Here is a 25,419-nt window from a genome sequence, read left to right as displayed (position 1 = left end):
CATTCAACAGTTTAGCTCTCCACCACCGCCAACCACCCCCACCCCAATTCAACTTCATCCCCTTCTTTAGGACTCCCCTAAACCACATTGAGCCAGCTTTTCATCAGTCCCTCCCCATGCCTCCATCCCTGACCAGGTAGTCATGGAGGGAACGGTCTTTGTGGAAGGCAGAAAGGGGTGGGGAGGGAAATATATCCCTGATGGTGGGGTCCATTTGGAGGTGGCAGAAATGTCGGCGGATGATTTGGTTTATGCGAAGGTTGGTAGGGTGGAAGGTGAGCACCAGGGGCGTTGTCCTTGTTGAGGTTGGAGGGGTGGAGTCTGAGGGCGGAGGTGCGTGATGTGGACGAGATGCGTTGGAGGGCATCTTTGACCACGTGGGAACGGAAATTGCAGTCTCTAAAGAAGGAGGCCATCTGGTGTGTTCTGTGGTGGAACTGCTCCTTCTGGGAGCAGATACAGTGGAGGCAGAGGAATTGGGAATACGGGATGGCATTTTTGCAGGAGGTAGGGTGGGAAGAGGTGCAATCCAGGTAGCTGTGGGAGTCGGTGGGTTTGTAAAAAAATGTCGGTGTCAAGTCAGTCGTCATCAATGGAGATGGAGAGGTCCAGGAAGGGGAGGGAGGTGTCAGAGATGGCCCAGGTAAATTTAAGGTCAGGGTGGAATGTGTTGGTGAAGTTGATGAATTGCTCATCCTCCTCGCGGGAGCACGAGGTGGCGCCAATGCAGTCATCAATGTAGCAGAGGAAGAGGTGAGGAGTGGTGCCGGTGTAATTACGGAAGATGGACTGTTCTATGTAGCCAACAAAGGGACAGGCATAGCTGGGGCACATACATGTGCCCATAGCTACCCCTTTGGTCTGGAGGAAGTGGCAGGATTCGAAGGAGAAATTGTTAAGGTGAGGACCAGTTCGGCCAACGAATGAGAGTGTCGGTGGAAGGGTACTGTTGGGGACGTCGGGAAAGGAAGAACCGGAGGGCTTGGAGGCCCTGGTCATGACGGATGGAGGTGTAGAGGGTCTGGATATTCATGGTGAAGATGAGGCGTTGGGGGCCAGGAAAAACGGAAGTCTTGGAGTAGGTGGAGGGCGTGGGTGGTGTCTCGAACATATGTGGGGAGTTCCTGGAGTAGGGGGGATAGGAGAGTGTCGAGGTAGGTAGAGATAAGTTTAGTGGGGCAGGTGCATGCTGAGACAATGGGTCGGCCAGGGTGGTCAGGCTTGTGGATCTTGGGAAGGAGGTAGAACCGGGCAGTGCGGGGTTCCCGGACTATGAGGTTGGAAGCTGTGGGTGGGAGATCTCCTGAGGTGATGAGGTTCTGTATGGTCTAGGAGATGATGGTTTGGTGATGGGAGGTGGGGTAGGAAGAGGGGGCGGTAGGAAGAGGTTCCCTTGAGTTGGTGTTTAGCTTCAGCTGTGTAAAGGTCAGTGTGGCAGACTACCACTGTGCCCCCTTTATCTGCTGGCTTGATGGTGAGGTCGGGATTGGAGCAGAGAGATTGGAGGGCTGTGTGTTGTGAGGGTGAGAGGTTGGAGTGGGGAAAGGGGGTAGACAGGTTGAGGTGGTTAATGTCCCGGCGGCAGTTGGAAATGAAGAGGTCGAGGGCAGGTAATAGGCCAGCGCGGGGTGTCCAGGTGGATGGAGTGTGTTGGAGGTCTTCGGAAGGTGGGCGGGAGTCCTGATTGTGAAAGTAAGCTCGGAGGCGGAGGCGGCGGAAGAAGTGTTCGACGTCACGGCGTGTATTAAATTCATTGATGTGTGGACGGAGGGGGATGAAGGCGAGTCCTTTGCTGAGGACTGATCATTCATCCTCAGTGAGGGGGAGGTCTGGTGGGATGGTGAAAACTCGGCAGAGCTGGGAGTGGGGGCAGAGCCAGTAACTGGAGTGGGTGTGGTGGTGGGGGGAATGGGGGTAGAATCATGAGCCCCTTTCCGCCTTCTGCAAAGACCATTCCCTCCGTGACTACCTAGTCAGGTCCACGCACCACCCCCCCCCCCACGACCCACCCTCCCGTCCTGGCACCTTCCCCTGCCACTGCAGGAATTGCAAAACCTGTGCCCACACCTCCTCCCTCACCTCCATCCAAGGCCCCAAAGGAGCCTTCCACATCCATCAAAGTTTTACCTGCACATCCACTAATATCATTTATTGTATCCATTGCTCCCGATGCGGTCTCCTCTACATTGGGGAGACTGGGGCCTCCTAGCAGAGCGCTTTAGGGAACATCTCTGGGACACCCGCACCAATCAACCACACCGCCCTGTGGCCCAACATTTCAACTCCCCTTCCCACTCTGCCGAGGACATGGAGGTCCTGGACCTCCTTCACCGCCGCTCCCTCACCACCAGACGCCTGTAGGAAGAACGCCTCATCTTCCGCCTCGGAACACTTCAACCCCAGGGCATCAATGTGGACTTCAACAGTTGCCTCATTTCCCCTTCCCCCACCTCACCCCAGTTCCAAACTTCCAGCTCAGCACTGTCCCCATGACTTGTCCTACCTGCCTATCTTCTTTTCCACCTATCCACTCCACCCTCCTCCCTGACCTATCACCTTCATCTATGCTACTTTCTCCCCATCCCCACCCTCCTCTTATTTATCTCTCCACCCTTCAGGCACTCTGCCTATATTCCTGATGAAGGGCTTTTGCCCAAAACGTCAATTTTACTGCTCCTCGGATGCTGCCTGAACTGCTGAGCTTTTCCAGCACCACTAATCCAGAACCTGGTTTCCAGCATCTGCATTCATTGTTTTCACCCTGAAAGTTCAATAGGTTAAGTCCAGGTATGGAGGGCTTTTCGATAAGGAGAGGTTCATATAGATTGGACTTGTATCGTTAGAGTCCAGGCAAATAAGAGGAGACTGGAGCGTATATTCTCAAGAATAAAGAATCACTCATGTAAGACAGAGATGAGGAGGAATTTGTTCTCCCAGAAGGTGGTGAATCTGTGGAATTGTGCACTGTCAATACTGGGTCATTAAGTATATTCTGTGCTGAGAGGTCAGATATTTAATCCGTAAGGAATTCAAGGATTACAGGGAAAAGGCAGGAAACTGGAGTGGAGCATAATCAGATTAACCATGACCTCATTGAATGATTTGATGTGCTAAATGGCCAATCTCTACTTCTCCATCTTATGGTCTTCCAACTTGAATATTGCTTGAAAGAAATATGTATTCAAGAGGACATATGCAAAATGCATTTGATGGGATGAAATTTCAAATGATCCCATCAATTTACAATTAAGAAGATATGATTGGGCAATTGGACAGCATTTGCTGTATAATTTTGATTAAAAATGATATTCAAACTAATGCCAGTTCAACATAAATTGGTTGAACTCATAACAAGGCCCATTGAGGCTTGTTGGAACAGCAAACCTTCAGACACAGGAACCCTGTAATAGAAGGAACACATTCAAGCCTTGCATTTTTTACTAGTTTACACACAGGAGCTTGGGAGCTAGTTCTCCACCTCTCTTTTTACCATGGTAACAGCTGGGCCAATCAGATTTGACTTGCCCACCAAGCAGCATTCTTTACTCCAATGTTATAAATTGTTGTGATTGTTTGAAACTTGGCATTCTTGCATTTATCCTGATGAGTGCAAGGTGAGAAGTTTTATCAACATGTCTCTCTCTCTCTGTTTGAACAGTGCTCATGAGTTGGGCAATGACATATTGCAGTAAAAATCGAAAGAACTATGGATGCTGTAAATCAGAAAAAAAAAACAAAAGTTGCTGGAAAAGCTCAGCAGGTCTGGCAGCATCTGTGAACAGAAATGAGAGTTAATGTTTTAGGTCCAGTGACCCTTCCTCAGAACTGATACTCCGCAGTAAGTGAGTTGTCAACACTTATATACGTTTGTAAGCAAAGATCATCAAAAACACTGTGGTCTCTATCTAAGTCAGCAATCTTGCAATAGAGGGCATACATTTCCATAGAAAACAATGCATGCAGCTTATCCATCATTTAATGTGGGTTTTTAAAAAATGTCTCCTTCTGTCACTTTCCCTTCACCAGACAACCTCTGGACAAATGATGAAACATTTGCTTTCACCAATGATGGCCTTGCTCTGTTGCACAGAACTAAAGTTTAACAAAGTGCATTTCATTTTACAGATCTTACTTCAGTAGGAAGCCTGTGTGGTTTCGCCAATAAAAGTTTAACTGCAAGCGATCAGAGTTCCTATCCGTGGTATGCAGAAATTCGCAGTAATGAAAATCCGGTGAGTCTATGTGAGCTTTTACTTCTCTGACAGAGAGATATATTCACTGAGTGGGAATAAAAGACCTATGCACACAAAGTGAGAGAGAAATGCTTGCACACAAACCCAACACATAGAATCATACAGCACAGAAACAGATCTTTCGGTCCAACACGTCCATGTTGGCCTGATATCCTAAATTAATCTAGTCCCATTTGCCAGCATTTGGCCCATATCTGTGCAAACCCCTCCTATTCATGTACCCATTCAGATGCCTTTTAAATGTTGAATGTAATTGTACCAGCCTCCACCACTTCCTCTGGCAGCTCATACCATACATGCACCACCCTCTGCCCCTTAAGTCCCTTTTAAATCTTACCTCTCTCACTTTAAACCTATGCCGTCCAGTTTTAGACTTCCTTATCTGGGATAAAAGACCCTATCCATGCCCCTATGAGGTCACCCCCCACCCCAATCTCCAACACTCCAGGGAAAATAGTCTCAGCCTATTCAGCCTCTCCCTACATCTCAAACCCTCCAACCCTGGAAACATCGTTGTAAATATTTTCTGCACCCTTTCAAGTTTAACAACATCCTTCCTATCGAAGGGAGACCAGAATTAAACACATAATTCCAAAAGTGTTCTAACCGAGGTCCTGTATAGCTGCAATGTGACATCCAAACTCCTATACTCAATGCCCTGACCAATGAAGGCAAGCATACCAATCGTCTTCTCCAACACAAATTGGGAGAAACTGAGAAAGCAACGGAGGGTGTTCACGAGACACATCACACAGTTGGAGAGAGGGAGAAAGAGACAGAGATGAGCACACATGCAGAGAAGGAGACAAAGATATGGGCAAGGAAGATACAGAGACACAGATATAGGTACACAGACAAACACACATGAAGAGCATGAGTGAGAAATTCAGCTGAGAGAGATGTTTGGAGAGATAGAGAAAGAAAGGGAAGCAATCATAGTGTCGAGAAAGCACTGGGGAGAGGGAGAGATCTGGGAGACAGAGGATAAAAGAGATACTTTGAAATAAAGAAAGAGAAGAAAGTGTGATAGGTAATAATTCATTGGAGAGAGAAAGAGAGAGAGGCAGTGACAAAAGGAGAAAAAAGAAGAAATGGGAAGACAAAGAAGGAATGAGAATGTGTATGGCTGAGTATTAAATGGGTTGGTTTATAGATGATCTTGGAGAGGAGGTCTGGCTCGATTAAGATGAAGGATCCTGTTTTCCAACCCACAACTTCATTATGTTAGAAAGCCATCTTGATGGGGTGGCAGTGGGAGGACTATATCACATGGCTTTTCTGTTACACCATCAAACCCATTGAATATGAGGCAGGGTGTGTAGCAAATACAAACTCAGAGGTCACCTCAATGGGGAAGAGGGTGACAGAACTGAAGGAAGTGGGTGAGAATTGGAGATTTGAAAAGGACTGGAAGCCAATGCAAGACAATGAGCACTGAGAGAGATGGTTGAGTGGGATCAGGTGAAGATTTGTTTGTGGCTAGCAGAGGCTGTGGGAGGCATAGTCACCAATGTGGCTGAACCCTGGGGCGAAAGGTGTCTTGGTAGCAGATCATCAGGAAGTTTTTAATGAGCTGTCTCCTCAACAGGACTTTCGGTGTTCTGGATCCATTATAGGGGATCAATGGATCCTAACAGCAGCCCATTGCTTCGAATATCTGCCTGAAGGAAACACTGACAGCAGAGTCATTTTTGTTGGTAAGAAATGAACTCTTTGATGGCTTTTTGTTTCCAACACCCTGAACTAGGTTGGGAGTAGGACACAGGGAACATGCCACCCATTATCAAACCCAGTCCACCCTTTATCGCATTTACACCAACACAACTCATTCATCTGATAGTTCAACTCATACATGACACAGGCCATTCAGCCCAATTGTTCTGTGTCAGTGTTTTTGCTTCAAACACTGAAGGCATTGATTGAAGCAGAATGTTTCCCCTTCAGGGAGAATCTAGAGCTAGAGGGTTACCATTTATAAAAGCAGGTGGTCACCCACTGAAGGCATGATTTTATTGTCTGGGACTGTCATATGTTTTTGGAACACTGTTCCCGAGGACATGGTGAAAGCAGAGTCTTTAACAGTTTTAGGTCAGAGGTGGATAGATTGTTGTTTGGAGATGGGTGGAAGGGGAGGAGTGTGCATTTGAGGTCACAATGAGATCAGCCATGACCTTATTGAATAGCAAAGCAGTTTTGAGGGGCAGAATTCATATGTTTGTATATTGCTTTCTGGGATGAGACTTAACCACCCCCTTTGAGACAAACACATTCTTCTAATATCAGTCTTAAATGGGAGACTGCTTACCCTTAAATTGTGTCCCCCCACTCCCAGTCTTGCCCATGAGAGGAAATTTCCTCCTGGTATTCACTCTGTTAAACCTTGTCAGAACCTTATTCCTATTAATCAGATCAATAGCTTGTTCTTCTAGATTCCAATGCGAACAAATCTTCGTCACTGGATAATCATAGATTCCCCTAAAGTGTGGAAGCAGGGCATTCAGCACATGGGGTCCACATCGACCTTTCGAAGAGCATCCCACCCAAACCCACATCCTTCCCCTATCCCTGTAACCCTGCATTTCCCCTGGCTAATCCATTTAGCCTGCACATCCCTGGACACAATGGGCAGTTTGGCATGGCCAGTCCACCTAACCCGCACATCTATGAGTGGAAACTGGAGCACCAGAGGGGACCCTCACAGACACAGGAAAAATGTGCAGAACTCCACACAGACAGTCACACGGAGAATGGAATTGAACTTGTGCTGTGAGGCAGCAGTGCTAACCACTGAGCCACCGTGCCACCCTGGGACCGAGTATAATGACCCCAGAATCTCACAAAGGGCTTTACAGCCAGTGAATGGTTTTGAAATATTGTCACAGGTGTGACGTAGGAAAACACGGCAGCCAATTTGTGCACAGCAAGCTCCCACAGACCGGGAACGTGGTAAACAGCTGACTATGGTGACATTGGGTTGAAAATATTCAAGGCTGAGATTGATGCATTTTTAAAAACTCACTAAGAGAATCGAGGGCTATGGGAGAAAGGCAGGAAAGCAGAGTTGAGGATTATCAGATCAGCCATTGAATGGCAGAGCAGAATCAGTGGGCTGAATGGCCAATATCTGCTCCCACGTCTTACGGCCTTGTACATTGTAATCCATGATGCAAAGAAAGCACCTTCTTTGGAATAATGGCTTTAGGACTCTATGACTCTGTGAAAGGCCAGAGAGGGCTTCAGTTTAACATCATATTCAAAGAAAAAAAAAACTTGTGAAGGAATGGAGCTTTATTTTTTCTGAATTTCACAGGAGCTTCCAATACAAAGGTACAACTCGAAATAGACAGAGTCATAAAACACCCAAACTACAACCTGACTGGGAAGGTGGAGATGGGCATCCAGGAGTTTTATGATTATGATATTGCCTTGGTTAAGATAAAGTCAAAATTGAACTTCTCAACATTCATCAGGTAAAGCAAAAAATCATTCCTTTCTCTGTCTCAAACGGATTGCTTTCTGTGGCAATGTTTGAAAATGTATTCATTCGTGCGATGTACCGACTAGGCCAGTATTTATTGCCAATTCCTGATTGTCTAGAGGGCAGTTAAGAGTCAACATTGCTGTGGATCTGGAGTGACACATAGGTCAGACCAAGTAAAGATGGCAGATTTCCTTCCCTAAAGCCATTAGTGAACTAGAGAGGTTTCTTACAACAATCGACAATGGTAACATGGGGCCAGCTTATTATTGAATTCAAATTTATTAATCTTGGCCTCTGGAAAATGATAATAAAAGTCAAATACTGCAATACTGGAAACCTAAAACAAAAAATAGGGGCAAAAGAAGACAGGCATAAATGGAAAGAGATAGACACACACAAACGTTTGGGTCTGGTATGACTCTTTTTCAGCCATGTAGAAATAGAACTGTTCAGACAATAGAGAAGCACTGTTTCTCCAGCATTTTTTTCCTTCTAGATTAGGAAACATTTGACACTATTACTTCTCCACTGGTTCCCTATACATCTGGAGCATATTCTCAGTATTAGAGTAATTACTCCACTGAAAGAGGCCATTTCGCCTATTCTGTTTATTTCAGTTGTCCACAGAGTAATCCAGTCCATGTCATTACCCCATTGGCCAGCAACTTTATTTCTCTCAATTGCTCATTCCAACCTACTTTTGAAATTATGAATTATCTCCACTTGCAGAACCCTGATTGAAAATAAGGAGCCGCTCATACGGAATAGAGATTAATCGACATATTTTCTCTGAGGCATATGAGTCTTTATAGAACCATCTTACTGACATGCTGGTGCAAACAGAATCAGTGAATATTTCTGGGACAGAGGTGAAGGTGTGAAAGGTTATCAGGACTAGATGGGAATGAGGTTACAGTCAGACTGGCCGAATAGCAGAGCATTCTGTGTGTGAACGGCCTACTGCTGATTTTTATGTTCATACGTAACCCCCTGAAATATCTGAGTGCTCCTGAGATGTCCATCTCTTGTCTAGCTCTGATTTTAATTGCTCCACCATTACTTAATATACCTTTACCTGACCCAATTCCCAGCCTCTGGACTCCCTTCCCTACACCAATCCAGCTCAATCTACCTGGATGTGAAGTCTGGTGGGAGTGAGGTACAGGGGATGGGTTTGGGGCTATGACTTATGTTCCAGTCAAGATGGGCTCTGCCTAAAAACTGTCCCACAATTATCCCAATTGTCTCGTCTGGGCATAATCCACACCAGGTGCATCCCAGAACCTTAATGTCATGTTTCCTACTCGACAAGCATCCCAAAATCGCATTGACAGATCTATTTGGATGCAATTCACACAAGGTCCCAATATAAGCCACATGACACATTGGAGGAAAGAAGTGTCCCATAATTACGCTGACTGCCCCAGTGTGATAGGTTACACATAGGGAGCATCCCACAATTGCACCAACAATCTTGTAAAACAGAATTCAGGGAGCATCCCACAACCACAACATGTTGCACCTTAGGGAGCATCTCCCAATAACTAACAATTCTAATGTAACAGATTGCACATAGGGAGGTTGTTATAATTATAATTATGGTGATTGGTTGGTTATAAAAACACATATGTAAAGGTTTTATACATCTTAGTATTGTGCCAAATAAACCTGGACTTAATGGAGGCTTGATCAGATTTTGACAGTAATTGTGGCTGTAAGCTGTTTTTCTGATTGATTATTTCTGTAAATGTAACTTCAACCCTGTAGATTCCTTCGACCCTTCCTTGAAGAGTATCTGACTAACTCTTTCATCACTTTCTGCCCTCAGACCGATTTGCCTGCCATGCACAGTGGACACCAGTGTTGCTTTGAGGATATCTCAGACCAAACCAACTTGTGCTGATCATGGTAATCTGTGGCTCCTTCAGTGTTTCAGTTCCACCCAACTTAAGGGTTAATAGGCAATTGAAAATCAAACTTACGTCACAGAATGAATAGAATGAGAAAACTGTGGAATAATTCTGCAAGGAAATAATTCTCTAGATCTTACTGAGGATGTGTGCTTTAAGGTGCACATATTCTGGAAGAGGGATGGTTAGCTCAGTTGGTTGGTTTATAATGTAGAGAGATACCAATGGTCTAGGTTCAATTCTCCCATTGGCCGAGGTTACCACAAATGTGCTTTCTTCTCAACTCTCCCCTTACCTGAGGCATGGACATCCTCGGGTTAAACCACCACCAGTCATCTCTCTCTGATGAGAGAGCTGCCCTGCGGTCCTTTTGGACCCTGGTGACTTCACTTGCAATTGCTAGGCCAGCATTTGGTGCCCATTCCAGTGTAGGGGTCACTGCAGACATAACAGATCAGCAAAGTGTTAGTGAAGGAAAGATCTCGTAATAGCCTCTATCAACAGGGACAAAGTATTTGGCAAACTAATGGGACTGAAGGAAAACCGGTCACCAGGACCTGATGGACAGCATCCAAGTATTTTAAAGGAAATAGCTGTAGAGATGGTGGTAGCATTGGTTGAAATATTCCAGGACTCTCTGGATTCTGGAAGAATTCCAGCAGATTGGAAAGCTAATGGGGTCCCCCTGTTCAAAAAGGGGAGACAAAAAGCAGGAAACTGTGAGCCAGTTACACTAACGTCTATCATTGGGAAAATGTTAGAGTCCATTCTTAAATAAGAAATACAGAACATTTAGAAAAGCTTAAGACAATCAAACAGGTTTAACATGATTTAATTAAAGGGAAATCATGGTAGACAAATTTTTTCAGAGTTCTTTGTCAAGCAGGATTGATAAAGGTTCTGACCTGAAACATTGACTCCCCGCTTCTCTGATGCCACTTGACCTGCCATGCTTTTTCCAGCTCCACACTTTATCGACATAAACTGGCTACCTTCAAGCTTGAGAGGCTTTTTGCTGCAGATAAAAAAACTCCTTCTGTTCTCCTTCAAACCTTCGCACCCTAAGCTGTTCAGCTACTCGGAGCCAATCAGATAGTCGTTGGCAGGCAGGAGACCTTTGGAATTAATAACTGATCACAAGGCCACCGACCAATCAGCTGCTTGTGCTGACCAAAGCTCAGATTTTATACAACCCCCCTCTGTCTTCAGCTGATCTGTAACTAGGCATTCAACACAAACATGCAGCTGTGCAAACAGCAGTTACAATGAGTGTTGGAATATTTGCTTTTAAAAAGTGCAGTAATGCTTCATCAATCCATGGTTTTTAAGACAGTTCTTATCCCATTTCAATCCTGAACCAAAACTACAGAAAAAAAGAAATAGATAGTCTTTAAGTTGAAAACTGAAGGAAACTGTGAGGGGATATAGATAGTTTCACGAGTGGGCAATAACTTAGCAAATGGAATTTTTGTAGGAAAATGTGAGGTTGTGTCTATTAGTTGAAAGCCTTTAGCTCAGTTGGCTCACAGAGCAGTGTAATGCCAACAGCATGGGTTCAATCCCATCACTGGTATGAGGCTACCAGGAAGGACTCTCCTTCTCAACCTCTTCCCTCGTCTGATGTCTGGTGGCCCTCAGGTTAAATCACCACTAGTTGCCTCTCTCAAATGAGAGAGCAGCCCCTATGGTCTGGTAAGACTATGGCGAACCAACAAAAAAAAATTTAAATGAAAACAGACTCCGAAGAAGTGCAGCATAGTGGGAGCTGGGTGCATTTGTGCATAAAACACAAAATGTTAAGAATGTAGGTGCAGCATGTAATTGAGAAGGCAAATTGCAAGGCAATGGGGGGAAGCAACTAGGCCCAACTCATTCGGGGTAATGAACTGCCTCTGACATTTCCATGACATAGGAGAAAGTGAGGACTGCAGATGCTGAAGACCAGAGTCGAGAGTGTGGTGCTGGAAAAGCACAGCAGGTCAGACAGCATCCAAGGAGCAGGATAAAGCATTTACCTGCTACTCGGATGCTGCTTGACCTGCTGTGCATTTGAAGCACCACATTTCCATGGCATACCTGACTGAAGAAAACTTGCTGATAATGGCAGTACAGAAAAAAAATATATAATGAAGATTAGTAATGGTCTGTTGCTGTTACAGAGAGAGAACTGCTCCCAACTTTGGGAACTGTTAAAGCCAAGTTTATTCAGAAAACTTGGAAACACGAACTGAAAAACGTGAGGATAAAGACTGGTGCATCGGTGAGTTATTCTGCGAAGGGGGAAGTTCACTGTATTTTGAAATTTTCAATAGTGTCTGACCCAGTGACAGTACAAGATATGTATTCAGATCAAGAACCTGCAGATGGCAGTTTGCACATGCTGCCTCGTTCAGTGCTGGGGTAGTACTGTAAGTTGCTGCAGTGTGTCTTGTACGCAGGACACATAACTGCTGTCACAATACACCAGAGGTGAGGGGAGTTAATGTTTAAAATACTGGATGGGGTGTTAATTGAGTGGACTGCTTTGAATGATGTTGAGATTCTTGTGTGCTATTGGATCCATACTTGTCCAGGCCAGTGGGGAGTATTCCAGCACCCTCCTGACTTGTAGATGACAGACAGGCTTTGACAAGTCAGGGGCTAATAACTGAGTCCAAGTCAATGCACAACACAAAACTATTGGTGAATGGTCCAGTAAGTTCTCAATATATTTTACAGGAAAGAGCTTCATGTGAGCAGGACGCTATCAAAGCTGCCATCTATGTTAACGTGAGCAATGTCAAAGACGTGGTCACTGACCGCTTTCTATGCACAGGAGGAAGTAGAAAGAATCCTGAGGTCATCAGTTGTAAGGGTAAGCGTTCCGGAGTTGTCCCGTATTCCTCTCTCCAGAGGAGGAATTCGCCGAGTCACAGGCCCTTGCTTTCTCCCTACACATTTCTCTTTTTCAAATAATGACCCATTTCCCTCTTGCCTGAACTTGCCTCCACCACAAATTCAGTCAACCTATTCTTCCAGATACTAACCGTGCCATGTCTGAATTACTTCCTCCACCAACTGCTCTAAATTTGCATGCTCCTTATTCCTGGTGCCCGAAACATCGATTCTCTTGCTCCTCAAATCCTACTGTGCTTTTGCAGCACTACACGTTTCGACTCCTGGTCTAAAGCCATTAGTGGGGACTGTTGTTCATATATTCTGTGTAGTCCCCTCACGCTTTTGAATATCGATATCAAGTCTCCTATCTACCTTCACTTCCCCAATGTTTGGAAACTTAGCAAATAGCAAGTGCAGTAGGCTATTCGGCCCTTCAAACCTTCTCCACCATTCATACTATTATGACTGATCATCAAACTCAGTTTCCTTTACCTGCTTTCTCCCCATACCCTAAAAATGCATCTAACTCCTTCTTTAAAAATTCAACCTCTCTCTGTGGCAGAAAATTCCACAGGCTCACCACTCTCTGGGTGAAGAAATCTCTCCTTCTCTCAGTTCTAAATGACCGACTCTATATCCTTAGATTGTGACACCACCCCAGTTCTGCACTCTGAGGTCATTGGCAATATTATTCCTCCACTTATCCTGTCTAGTCCAGTTAGAATTTCATAGGTTTCTATGAAATCTCTCCACTTCATTCTCCTAAATGCCAGTGAATACAGTCCTAACCAACCCAGTCTCTCTTCATACCCCAGTCCTGCAACTCAGGAATCAGCCTGGCAAATCATTGATGTCCTCTCTCCATGGCTAGAATATCCTCCTCAATTTCTCCTACTTTGCATATGTAATAGGAGTCTCTCATCCCTGGAAATATTCACTGAATATTTTCTGCACTTTTCTGATGCCTTCAATCGTTCCCAAAAAGCATGGAACCCAAAACTGGACACAATACTCCAGTTGAGATCAAAATTATTATAAAGGTTTAATGTAACTTACCTCCTTTTGAGCTTTTCTCTGTACCCTGTTCATAAAGCCCAAGATGTAGTCTGTTTTCTTAAGAGGTTACAGAAGCATCCTAGCAGTGATGATTCCAATGTATACTCCCAGCTACCACTGGGAGCAAAGCTACTGGTTACCAGAGAGCAGAATAGTTAACTGCAACTAACTATTTTATTTTTTTCTTGTTTAAAAAAGGAGATTCAGGAGGACCGTTGTACGTTCAGAAACTATACCGATATATTCAGGTTTGTACATACATCTGTGTTGTTTCAGTAGTGTGCAATGTCGATCCTACTGAAGTCTCAACACCAAGAGTTGAATCACTCTAAAGTCCTATCAGATTTGTAGCTGATTTGAAGTATTTAGGTGGCCTGGAGAGGCTAGAGGTTGGGATTATTCTCCCCAGAGGGGGAAAGGTGGTGGGGAGTTTAACCCTACCACAGGAAGAAGCCAATCAGTCCATCCCTGTATTCCAAAATATGAAGTGGATATGAATTAACAATTTCTAATGGTCATAGATTTGAAGGACGAGGGGAGACAACTGAAACTTACAGAATATTGAAAGGCCTGGACAGAGTGAATGTTGGGAAGATGTTTCCATTGGTGGGGGATGGGGGGGAACAAGGATCTGAGGGCACATCCTTAAAGTAAAGGGAAGACCTTTTAGAACGGAGATAAGGAGAAACTCCTTCAGGCAGAGAGTGGGGAATGCCTGGAATTCATGGCCACAGAAGGCTGTGGAGGCCAAGTCATTCAGTATATTTAAGACTAAGATAGATTCTTGATTTTCAAGGGGAGCAAGGGTTATGGGGAGAAAGCGGGACAATGGGGGTTGAGAAACCGATCAGCCATGATTGAATGGTGGAGCAGACGCAATGGGCTAAATGGCCTAATTTGTGCTCTTATGTCTTATAGATGAGCAGTACATTCATTTGAGGGACTAGGCAAGAAAATTTGAGGAGGAATAAGTTGTTGCTTTAATTCATTCACTGAAAAGGGGGTGGGTAGAGGATTTCAGTCTAACTTGAAAAAGGGATTGGTCAAAATCATGAATGAACTAAAGTACAGGGAAGTGGAGCTAATGGAAAAGCTCAAAGATCTGGCACAGCCCTAGCGGTCTCGTTCTGTGTCAGCTTCTCCAATATACCCACATAACTCACGTTTCCACATCCCTGGGGTCATTCTACAAAAGCTTTTCTTATGCCTTCACATTGTTCTGAAACTGTGGTGCCTAGAACTGGATACTACTCCAGTTACTTGTGTGTTTTGAGAAGATTTGGAGCTCAGGTTGAGGTTCTGGATGGAAGTTTGCTCGCTGAGCTGGAAGGTTCACTTTCAGACATTTCGTCACCCTACTAGGTAACATCTTCAGTGGAGGCTTCGTCTGGAGGCTCACTGAAGATGTTACCTAGTATGGTGGCAAAACATCTGAAAGTGAATCTTCCAGCTCAGCGAGCAAACTTACATCCACTCCAGCTACTGTCAGACTACTGTTTAGAGTCATAATCATACAGCATGGAAACAGATCCTTCAGTCCAATCAGGTCACGCCAACCATGTTCCCAAACTGAACTAGTCCCATCTACTATTTTATTTTTAAAAAGTCGCAATCCCCTTAGTTTTTCATGAGATGTGGGCATCACTTACAAGGCCAGTTTTTATTTCTCATCCCTAACTGCCCCTTGAACTGAGTGACATGCTAGGCCCAATTCAGCCACATTGCTGTGGATCTGGAGTCATATACACGTCAGGACAGTAGATTGTGTTCCCCAAAGAAAGTTGATGAACCAGATGGGTTTTACAACTGACAGGAGCTTCATTTTCACTGATACTGCAACTAGCTTTTAAGTCCAAATTTTATTAATTCAATTTAAATTACATTGGCTGATCAAGTAGGATTTGGACTCCTGTCCCCATACTTTTAGCTTCTGGCTTACAAGTCTAGCGATACTGCCACAACATCGCCGTCTTCTCAATGTACTACAACTACCTTACTGTTGCATTGTACAACTCTATTTATAAAGACCTGGATTTTAACTACCTTTATCAACTGCATTCTCACCTCATTCCGCACTTTCAATAATTGGTGCTATTAAACATTTCCCCCACCGCAGTCTGCATGCTCCATGTGACCCCACCTACCCACCCACCCTTAGAGCTGTTGCTATTCTCTTATGAAAGGTGCTTTCTAAATATAGTATTTCTGCCATCCCAGGTGGGAATCGTAAGCTGGGGAGTCATGAACCTGTGTGAACAATCCTATCTACCAGACCACGCCAGAGATTTTCACATCAATTTGTTCAAAGTGATGGACTGGTTGAAGCAGCACCTGGGCAACAGCACCAGATTTCTGGACCAGTAGGAGACACGCTTCCCTTCCAGGTAGCTGAAGGGAATCCATTGCTCACTGAAAACACTGCTGCGTTTTTAGATACATCTCACTTACCATGTGGCACTGTGATTTTCTCTGAGCTGTTGTTGGGCCCAAATCAATAGACACATGCATTATATACACACACACAAAATACCTGCATCATGGGAGCAATTCCCAGCCGGAGGATTTTCCCGTGCTGGCTGGAATCCCATTATGGCCCAGGAATCTCTCATTTCTGCAAATCCCTGAAGAATGACCACTGTGTGACTTTCGAGTCACACCTGGGGTCTCCCAACTCTTTATAATCCGAACTTTCAGCTCAGGCTAGAATTATCCTAAAATCTCAGCAGTATTTATACGTACTCCATGCACTCAGTTGTAGCTTGAGTGTCAGCTAGCAGCACTAAAACAAGCAAGTTGCCTTGATGCGGACCAGCACTGGAGTTCAAATCACCCATTCTTACAGCTGTGCAGTCCATTGCAAATTGCAAGTTCTTGTCTCTACTCTGCCAGTGATTTATTGACTATTTCCTCTGCCAAGTATGTTTCCAATGTTTCAGTTAAAGATAAAGCAAATCAGGATATTTTAATAAAAAAAATTCTCAACTTCCAATGTGGCACATTGATTAACATATTCAGTTGATGAGCATTTGGTTTTATAAAAGATCAATAAATACTTCATTCAAATGACTTTTATTAATTGTTGTTATTCATCCTGGGTTTAAGAGTGCCATAAACAACTCATAAAGCTATCTTACAGAGATTTAACACCCTCGGAACTCCCTGCAGAGAAATTTAACTTACTGGGTCAAAAGAAGCAACATTTGCATCGAGATCGGCAACGGGAATGAATGCGTTCTGGCAAATTCAGTTTTTATTTTCTCTTGTTACTTGCTGCAGTAGAACGAACGCTGATTGCGCTGAGTAAGTACCAAACTCCAAACAACAGCTGGCAGCCTCTGTGTAGGCTAAATGCAGCATTATACCACAGTTCCTGTCACCTTGCTGCTTGACAACAGGCATTACAGTAAATATGCTGGACAGGGCCAAGAGAAAATTCCAGGTGGAAATCTCAGTGGGAGAACGATTTGGATAGACAAGGTTCCCAATTCTGGCTGGCTAAGTCAGGAGTAGGTGAAGGATTCGGAGAGATTGGAAGTTGGGGGGGTTTGGAGGCGTTGAAGAAAGAGGGGGTGCAATTGTAACCATGTTCTGTTGTAACCATGTGTCGAAAATAGCAGTTTTGTGGTGGTGTGCAGTGGGGGCAGAAGAATCTCATTACGGACTGTGATTTTCATTATCCTAAAAAGGCGCTGGGTTGTGGCCAGCCAGGAACAACGACGAAAGAATAAAAGAGAAGAATGTAATGAGATGGCCTGAGCAACGAGGGCGGGATTTCACTTTGGGATTAGGGAATCTTGCTCAACAGTTTTACGGATTGGTTTAGGAAGGCAGGGAATGGAAGGGAAGTTGGGGGAAAATGGGGTGAGAGGCAGTGGAAGATTGCAACTGGTGAGGTTGCATTCTGAGCTTTATAATTTTCGAATTGTCACAACCTCATCTTGTACTTTTGCCTGTGAGAAACCAAGTAAAACACATCACCTGTACACTTATGCATGTGTGTGATCACTCACCGCCGCAGAAACAGGCAGTGGAACTGTGTGCATCACTGTTTCAAATTTCAAAACAGAATTAGGTAAATATTTGAAAGGGAGACACCCTCAGGGACATGGAGTAAATGGGACTGAGTGGGTGGCTCGATCGAAGAGCTGGCAGAGGCATAACACACAGAATGGGCTCCTCCTCCTCCAGGCGCCATGGCAGTGCCTTCATTAGCAACTACATTGAAGTCCTATGTTGTTAAGTTCACATCGTGCTGAAAGTCAAAAAAACAGTCTCGTGTTTATAATCACACCTTTCAGAGTCTGGCTGAAAGCAGCGTCTGAGAGTAGCACAGATCAAAACGGATGAAATGCTCATTTTGTGGTCTGGAACACGAGGTCTCACACATACACACGCCCACTGCCCGACATGGAGAATTTCTAGTAATGGGTCTGTGGGAACTTGCCCTGTCACCGTGTCCTCTCAACAGGTTGGAAGCTTCGCAATACCCAGTCCGGCTGTGGCTGCCAGCTGGCATGGTTGGTACAAGGCTGCTGGGGCTATGCTGGTTCAGGGCTGCGGGGCTGAAAACATCTAGCCCCTTGGACCCACGACAATGGCGATGCTGACCCGACGGCGTCACCAATGTAGGAGGTGGCTGGATCGAAGAGGCATAGGCTCTTGCTTGGCTGTTGTTTAATCGATACGGCAGGAGGAGGTGGCAGTGGGGGCAGAAGCTCGGGGTCCCAGTGCGAGATGGCTGGCCAGCCGGCTCTCACTGGGTGTACAGGCTGGCAGCGAACACAATGTCCCTCTTGATGAGGTTCGAGGCCTGCTCCATCTTGGCATTGAGGGTGGGGTCCCCGATGATGCGGGCTGCGTTGCGCACGTCGCGACAGGTCTCGTTCAGCCGCTGTATGCACCGCACGATGATGCCCTCCTGGACGTCCGTAAGCCTGGTGATCTCAGCAAAGGGCTGAGCACAAAACGGGAAAGACAGCGAGTTCACCAGAAGCGGGAAACACCGTCAACAGCTTCACCAAAAACCCAAACATGCCTCAGAGGGAGGTGGTGAGTGAAAACTCAACCAAACCTGCAGCTTTTCAGGGGCATGCAAAACAAAACAAAAAAAAAAAGGGGAAAGTGAGGTACAGAGGAGGAGAGCTGTACATAAGGGAATTCCAGCGCTTAGGGTCTGCAGTAGAATGATTAAATTCTGGGAGCTGGCGTATTACAGCGGGAGAAGGTGGGCAATTCAACACAAGACTGGAAATGTTGCCAGACTGTGGGACAGTGTCAATCAGCAAGCACAGCGGGAGTAATATGGGTAGCAGAGTTTCGGATGAGCTGAAAATTCAATGCTGCGTTGTGGGAGATCAGACACAAACGGCTTGACACATCAGAAGTGGAAAGTGACTAAAGCATGGATGAGGATTTCAGCAGCAATGAGGAGCTGAGACGGGGCAATCTCACACAAAACTAGGGAGAAGGAAATCAGCGACTTTGTTGGATGGTCCAGATATGTGGCCCGCAGCTCATCCTGGGGTCAAAAACATCACGGAGGTTGTGAAAAGACTGGCGTTGTCTCAAACAGATGGTGGGGAGAGGGGTAGAGTTGGTGACTAGGGAGTGGAATTAGTGCTGAGAACTGAAGTCAAGTCTTGAGTTTTCTCGATGTTTTGCTGCAGGAAAGCGACTGGTGTAAAAATAAAATGGTCTGGAAACCTGTCTCTTTTCCAAAGAAATCTCTTTCTAATGACTTTGACTCAATGTTCAGGGGAAAAAAAAAGTTCAATCGTGTCATGTCACAGCTTTCTCTTCAGAACCCTGAAAATGAACAAGTGCTGTCCAATTACCTTCCGCAAACTCCTATGGAATCAGATTCCAATTCCCCTTTCAGGTGGCACTATCCAGATTTTAACACCTCCCCCATGGTGTGAACTTCTCACTTCCCCTCTAGATCTCTCTCTCTGTAAATGATGGTCAATCCACAACCACCATCAACAATTTTGGTTTTGCAGCTTCAATCTCCCCTTTACCTTCTTGGCTCTGTGGAGGACATTACTAGCTTCTCCAGATTCCACACATTATGGAGGTCCCTCCTCTGTACCATCCCCAAGCTTCAATATTCTTCCTCAAGTTCTACCCAAAAAGACCATAAGATAAGGAGCAGAATTCAGCTACACGGCCTATTGAGTTGCTCTGCCATTCGATCATGGCTATTAAGTTTCTCAACCCCATTCTGCTGCCTTCTCCCTGTAACCTTTGATCCCCTTACCAATTAAAAATCTTATCTATCTCTGTCTTCAACACACTCAAAATGACTCGCCTTCCATGGCCTTCTACAGATTCACCACCTTCTGGCTGAAGACATTCCTCCTCATCTCTGTTCTAAAGGGTCACCCTTTCACTTGGAGGCTGTGCCCAAGCTAACTCACCAGAGTGCAGAGGCACATGTCCCAGTGTGTATTTCTGTATCAGCCCGTTAGCGTGGCCTGCCTGTCTGTCAGTGCCTGCATCTGCCCCTCTGCCTATCCATGCATCACATGGAGGGGAACATGGAGCCCCCAGACCTCTTTTAACCTTTGCCAGAGGTAGTCAGGAACTAAAGAAAAAATGCACTAAAGATTAAGTGTTTTGGGGTGGGGGAGGTGGAAAAATGTCCTAGTAGCTCATTGGTTCCCCCCGCGCCCCCACCACCAACCCCTGCGGCTGACAGTTGTGCGAGACAGGAGCAGAGGTAAAATAGCAAGTGGCCTTGATAGCAGGCCACTGCAGCTTGTGGATACTCACCAGACCCCGGGCCCACTCGTACACCACTTCCACCAAACCAAACTTAAACTGCTCCACGTAATCCTCAACCGACTCACGCAGGCTGCACTCCCGCTGCAGGGTGGCTATCCTCTCGGCAACACCACGGATCCGCTCGATCCCCTGCGGAGGAGAAATGGACACTTGAACAACGGGAACACGTTAAAAGGACTGAACGAGAGAGGTTGGACAGTGCCTTGTGCAGTGACGCAAGCCTCCAATTCACAATGCTGTTCTTCGGACAGAGCCCTGTGCCTAGTTCCGATGGACGGAGGTGCACAAGATACAGTTTGCATACAATAATGAAGAGAAGTTGTTCCCATTACCAAATAGTATAAGGTCCAGGAGAAAAAGATTTAAGGTTTTGGGGAATAGTTAGAGGGGAGGGCATGTCACCGAGTGGTCAACACTGCTGCCTCACGGCGCCAGGGACCCATGTTCGATTCCACCCTCGGGTGCAGTACAAAGATATGCAGGTTAGATGGACTGGCCGTGGGAAATGCAGGGTTACAGAGTTAGGATAGGGGAGTGGGTCTGGGTAGGAAGCTGTTTGGCGGATCAGTGTGGACTTGTGGGCCCAACAGCTTGCTCCCACACTGCAGGGATTCTAGGGTAATGAGCTGGAGCATGCAGACAATGAATGATTTTGAAAGGAAACTGGATGAGCATTGGAAGGAAATAAATTTGTAGTGAGAGGGGGGAATGGGATTGGCCGATTTGATGTGCTGTGCAGAGAGCCAGCACAGACTCAGTGGGCTGAACGGGTTCTGCCGGTTAGCGGTTTTTGAGAAGATTTGTAGCTCAGATGGACGATAGCTACTGAGCTACTGGCCTGTACGATCCTCTGACACAGCAGTACGGAGAATAGCCCCAGGATCGATACAAGAGCACGTCCAGCCCACAGCATCCGTAGTCAGTACCCATTCACCCACACACCAGGGCTCTATCCCTGAATTCCCATGCTGCCCGAGACCCTGTCCTGCCCTCACCTTGCGTAGAACCTCATTGAGTTCAGGCTCCACCTGCGTTTTCTGCTGGAAGACCAGGCAGGACAGAAGAGCGACAATCTCCTCCGGCCGCAAGTCTGTCAGCACGTTCTCAAAGACCATTTCCGTCACAATTAGCTCATGGTTACTGATCTCACAGGCCACCCGGCCCTTCAATTGCACAGCACAACTCTCGTCGATGTACTTGAGGGCCTTCAGCACCTGTTGGGTGGGGGGGTGGGGCAAAGGTGGGAAACAGAACAAGGTCAGCTTCAGACCTGGGACAATTCCAGACAGCCCAACTGGTTGCTCCCTTACCTCCCACCGCCTCCTACGGCGCCACTGCACACTCTCCAGACCCAAACGCTGGTCTGGTCCCATCCCCTGTCTCTCTCTCTCTCTCACATCACCGCCCACCCCACTCCCATCACTCTCGACCCTGGCTCTCCCACTAACCCTCCTCACCACTCCCATCTCCGGCTCTCTCTCACGGACCCTGACCCTACTCCCCAAACCCGTTGCTCTCTCACTGACAACACCACCGCCGCCACCCCCCCCCCCCCCCCCCCCCACCCCCCAACCCCTCCCGCAGCTCTCCCTCACTGACATCCACTCTATTTCTCTGTTACCTCCCATGACTCTCTCCCTCTGATCTTGGCATTCATCCTTCTCCCCATGCACGCTCTCTCTCCCGCCCCGTCACAGGCTCTGCCCCATCCTGTGGCACTCACTGACCTCACTCCCGCTCCCCCCTCCTCTCTTGCTGACCCTCGTACCCACCCAGGTCTCTCTCGCTGACCTGTCCCTCCGACCCTGTCCCTCGGCTGCATCTCACCAAGTCCCATATTGACGTACATTAACTCTCTGCTCATACTCTGGGAGCAGCATCAGGCTCCGGTCCGACACCAGGAAACGGAGTCGTTCCAGCTCATCTTTGATCATCATCCGCTCATGCATCCGTGTGTACTGCAGGAGATATTAACCAAATCAGCAGTGGTTCACTTGTGTCAGTTTCTCACAGACACCCATCCCATCTCCATGTCACACCCAAACTGAGCTCCCGAACACACCGGCTGACAGGAACAAGAGAAATCAACAGCACTTGTCCCAGGGAGATGGACGATTATGCATGGAGTTACTCTGGTATCACCTATGTGTGCAGTGAGATTTATATGGGAACTCACTGGTTGTATTGGAAACTCTTGGGTTTAGAAGTGTAAGTCAATTAGCTTAATATTTGTTGTTGGGAAAAACATTGGAAGCTCTTATCTAAGTGTCCTGTTTTAACTTTGTTAATAAGTTCAAGGTAACCAGACAGAGTCAACAGATCAGTGCATAAAAGGGTTGTGAATGTACCATACTGAGACTTCCAGAAAGCGTTTGAAGAAGTGCCAATTCATGGTTATTGTGCAAAAATAAAACCTCGTGCCGTAGGGAGCTAGCGTATAGGACGGTTCGAAAATTGGGTTGGGTAAAAGGAAGCAGAAAGTAGGGAATAAAATAGGCCTTTATCAAGTTGGCAATATGTAGCAAGTGGTGTGCTCGGGTTTTAACTGTTTACAATTTATACAAATGACTTGGATAAAGCAACTCAAGATAGGTTTGCCAAATTTGCCGATGACATAGTTTGCTCCCCAAGTTGTGCAGGGAACATTTGTAAAGAAGGCTTTAAAAAGATGTCGATAAGTGGTCAAAGATCTGGTAAATGGAGTATAATGTGGGAAAATGTGAATTGTTTATTTTGGCAGCAAGAGTAATAAAGTAAGTTATACAAATGGCAAGTGACTAGAGAACAGATGACTGAGGTGTCAGTGGAGGAGCACTTTGGGGCCAGCGACCATAATTCTATTAGACTTAAAATAGTGATGGAAAAAGGATAGACCAGATCTAAAAAGTTTAATTTCTAAATTGGAGGAAGGCCAATTTTGACGGTATTAGGCAAGAACTTTCAAAAGCTGATTGGGGGCAGATGTTCACAGGTAAAGGGACGGCTGGAAAATGGGAAGCCTCCAGAAATGAGAATCCAGAGACACTATATTCCAGTGAGAGTGAAAGGAAAGGCTGGTAGGTACAGGGAATGCTGGATGACTAAAGAAATTGAGGCTTTGGTTAAGAAAAGGAAGGAAGCATATGTCAGGTATAGACAGGATAGATTGAGTGAATCCTATAAAGACAGTAGTATACTTAAGAGGGAAATCAGGAGGGCAAAAAGAGGACATGAGATAGCTTTGGCAAATAGAATTAAGGAGAATCCAAAGGGTTTTTACAAATATATTAAGAACAAAAGGGTAACTAGGGAGAGAATTGGGCCCCTCAAAGATCAGCAAGGCGGCCTTTGTGTGGAGCCGCAGAAAGTGGGGGAGATACTAAACGAGTATTTTGCATCAGTATTTACTGTGGAAAAGAACATGGAAGATATAGAAAGTAGGGAAATAGATGGTGACATCTTGAAAAATATCCATATTATAGAGGAGGAAGTGCTGGGTGTCTTGAAATCCCCAGCACCTGATCAGGTATATCCTGGAACTCTGTGGGAAGCTAGAGAAGTGATTGCTGGGCCTTTTGCTGAGATATTTGTATCATAGATAGTCACAGGTGAGGTGCCGGAAGACTGGAGGTTGGCAAACGTGGTGCCACTGTTTAAGAAGGGCGGTAAGGACAAGCCAGGGAACTATAGACCAGTGAACCTGACCTTGGTGGTGGGCAAGTTGTTGGATGGAATCCTGAGGGACAGGATGTACATGTATTTGGGTAGGCAAGGACTGATTAGAGATAGAGATAGTCAACATGGCTTTGTGCATGGGAAATCATGTCTCACAAACTTGATTGAGTTTTTTGAAGAAGTATCTAAGAGGATTGATGAGGGCAGAGCGGTAGCTGTAATCTATATGGACTTCAGTAAGGCGTTTGACAAGGTTCCCCATGGGAAAATGGTGAGCAAGGTTAGATCTCACTGAATACAGGGAGAACTAGCCATTTGGATACAGGACTGGCTCAAAGGTGGTGGTGGAGGGTTGCTTTTCAGACTGGAGACCTGTGGCCAGTGGAGTGCCAGGATTGGTGCTGGGTCCTCTACTTTTTGTCATTTATATAAATTATTTGGATGTAAGCATAAGATGTATAGTTAGTAAGTTTGCAGATGACACCAAAATTGGAGGTGTAGTGGACAGCGAAGATTACCTCAGATTACAACAGGATCTTGATCAGATGGGCCAATGGGCTGAGAAGTGGCAGCTGTAGTTTAATTCAGATAAATGCGAGATGCTGCATTTCGGGAAAGCAAATCTTAGCAGGAATTATACACTTAATGGCAAGGTCCTAGGGAATATTGCTGAACAAAGAGACCTTGGAGTCCAAGTTTCATAGCTCCGTGAAAGTGGAGTTGCAGGTAGTGAAGAAGGCGTTTGGTATGCTTTCCTTTATTGGTCAGAGTATTGAGTACAGGAGTTGGGAGGTCATGTTGCAGCTGTACAGGACATTGGTTAGGCCACTGTTGGAATATTGCAAGCAATTCTGGTTTCCCTCCTATCGGAAAGATGTTGTGAAACTTGAAAGGGTTCAGAAAAGATTTACAAAGATGTTGCCAGGGTTGGAGGTTTTGAGTTATAGCGAGAGGCTGAACAGGCTGGGGCTGTTTTCCCTGGAGCATCGGAGTGTGGGGGGGGGGGGGGGGGGGGGGGGAGAGTGGGGCGGGAGTGACCTTACAGAGGTTTACAAAGTTATGAGGGGCATGGATAGGGTAAATAGACAAAGTCTTTTCCCTGGGGTCAGGGAGTCCAGAACTAGAGGGCATAGTTTTAGGGTGAGAGGACAAAGATATAAAAGAGACCTGAGGGGCAACTTTTTCCACGAAGAGGGTGGTATGTGTATGGAATGAGCTGCCAGAGTAAGTGGTGGAGACTGCTAAATTTAAGAGGCATTTGGATGTGTATATGAATAGAAAGGGTTTGGAAGGATATGGGCTGGGTGCTTGCAGATGGGACGAGACTGGGTTGGGATATCTGGCTGGCATGGACGGGTTGGACAAAGGGTCTGTTTCGGTGCTGTACATCTCTAGGACTCTATTA

The 25,419-nt window shown here is 45.9% G+C and overlaps 2 protein-coding genes across 3 annotated transcripts in view; one reads left to right on the top strand and one right to left on the bottom strand.

The window, feature by feature from the left end:
• Positions 1–16,643, top strand: part of LOC122541423 (complement factor B-like) — a 44,917-nt gene extending 28,274 nt beyond the window's left edge. Inside the window, exons 11-18 of the mRNA XM_043678181.2 lie at positions 4,126–4,232; positions 5,842–5,950; positions 7,564–7,723; positions 9,563–9,642; positions 11,804–11,904; positions 12,363–12,498; positions 13,776–13,825; positions 15,795–16,643. Coding sequence (XP_043534116.2) covers positions 4,126–4,232; positions 5,842–5,950; positions 7,564–7,723; positions 9,563–9,642; positions 11,804–11,904; positions 12,363–12,498; positions 13,776–13,825; positions 15,795–15,941 — 890 coding nt within the window. The 3' untranslated portion in view covers positions 15,942–16,643. The remainder of the gene's footprint in view (positions 1–4,125; positions 4,233–5,841; positions 5,951–7,563; positions 7,724–9,562; positions 9,643–11,803; positions 11,905–12,362; positions 12,499–13,775; positions 13,826–15,794) is intronic.
• skic2 (SKI2 subunit of superkiller complex) overlaps positions 16,631–25,419 on the bottom strand; it is a 61,227-nt gene continuing 52,438 nt past the window's right edge. For both annotated transcript variants that reach the window (XM_043678180.2, XM_087979319.1), the window contains 4 exons: positions 22,208–22,318; positions 21,356–21,574; positions 20,349–20,489; positions 16,631–18,531 (listed from right to left, as the gene is read on the bottom strand). In XM_043678180.2, coding sequence (XP_043534115.2) covers positions 18,331–18,531; positions 20,349–20,489; positions 21,356–21,574; positions 22,208–22,318 — 672 coding nt within the window. In that variant the 3' untranslated portion in view covers positions 16,631–18,330. The remainder of the gene's footprint in view (positions 18,532–20,348; positions 20,490–21,355; positions 21,575–22,207; positions 22,319–25,419) is intronic.

Source organism: Chiloscyllium plagiosum, unplaced genomic scaffold (assembly GCF_037043375.1).
Source record: "Chiloscyllium plagiosum isolate Xiang-an unplaced genomic scaffold, Cpla_swu_hap1 HiC_scaffold_35, whole genome shotgun sequence".
Classification (NCBI taxonomy): domain Eukaryota; kingdom Metazoa; phylum Chordata; class Chondrichthyes; order Orectolobiformes; family Hemiscylliidae; genus Chiloscyllium; species Chiloscyllium plagiosum.
Note: the sequence above shows the minus strand (reverse complement) of the source record. Positions and strands in the feature narration are given on the sequence as shown.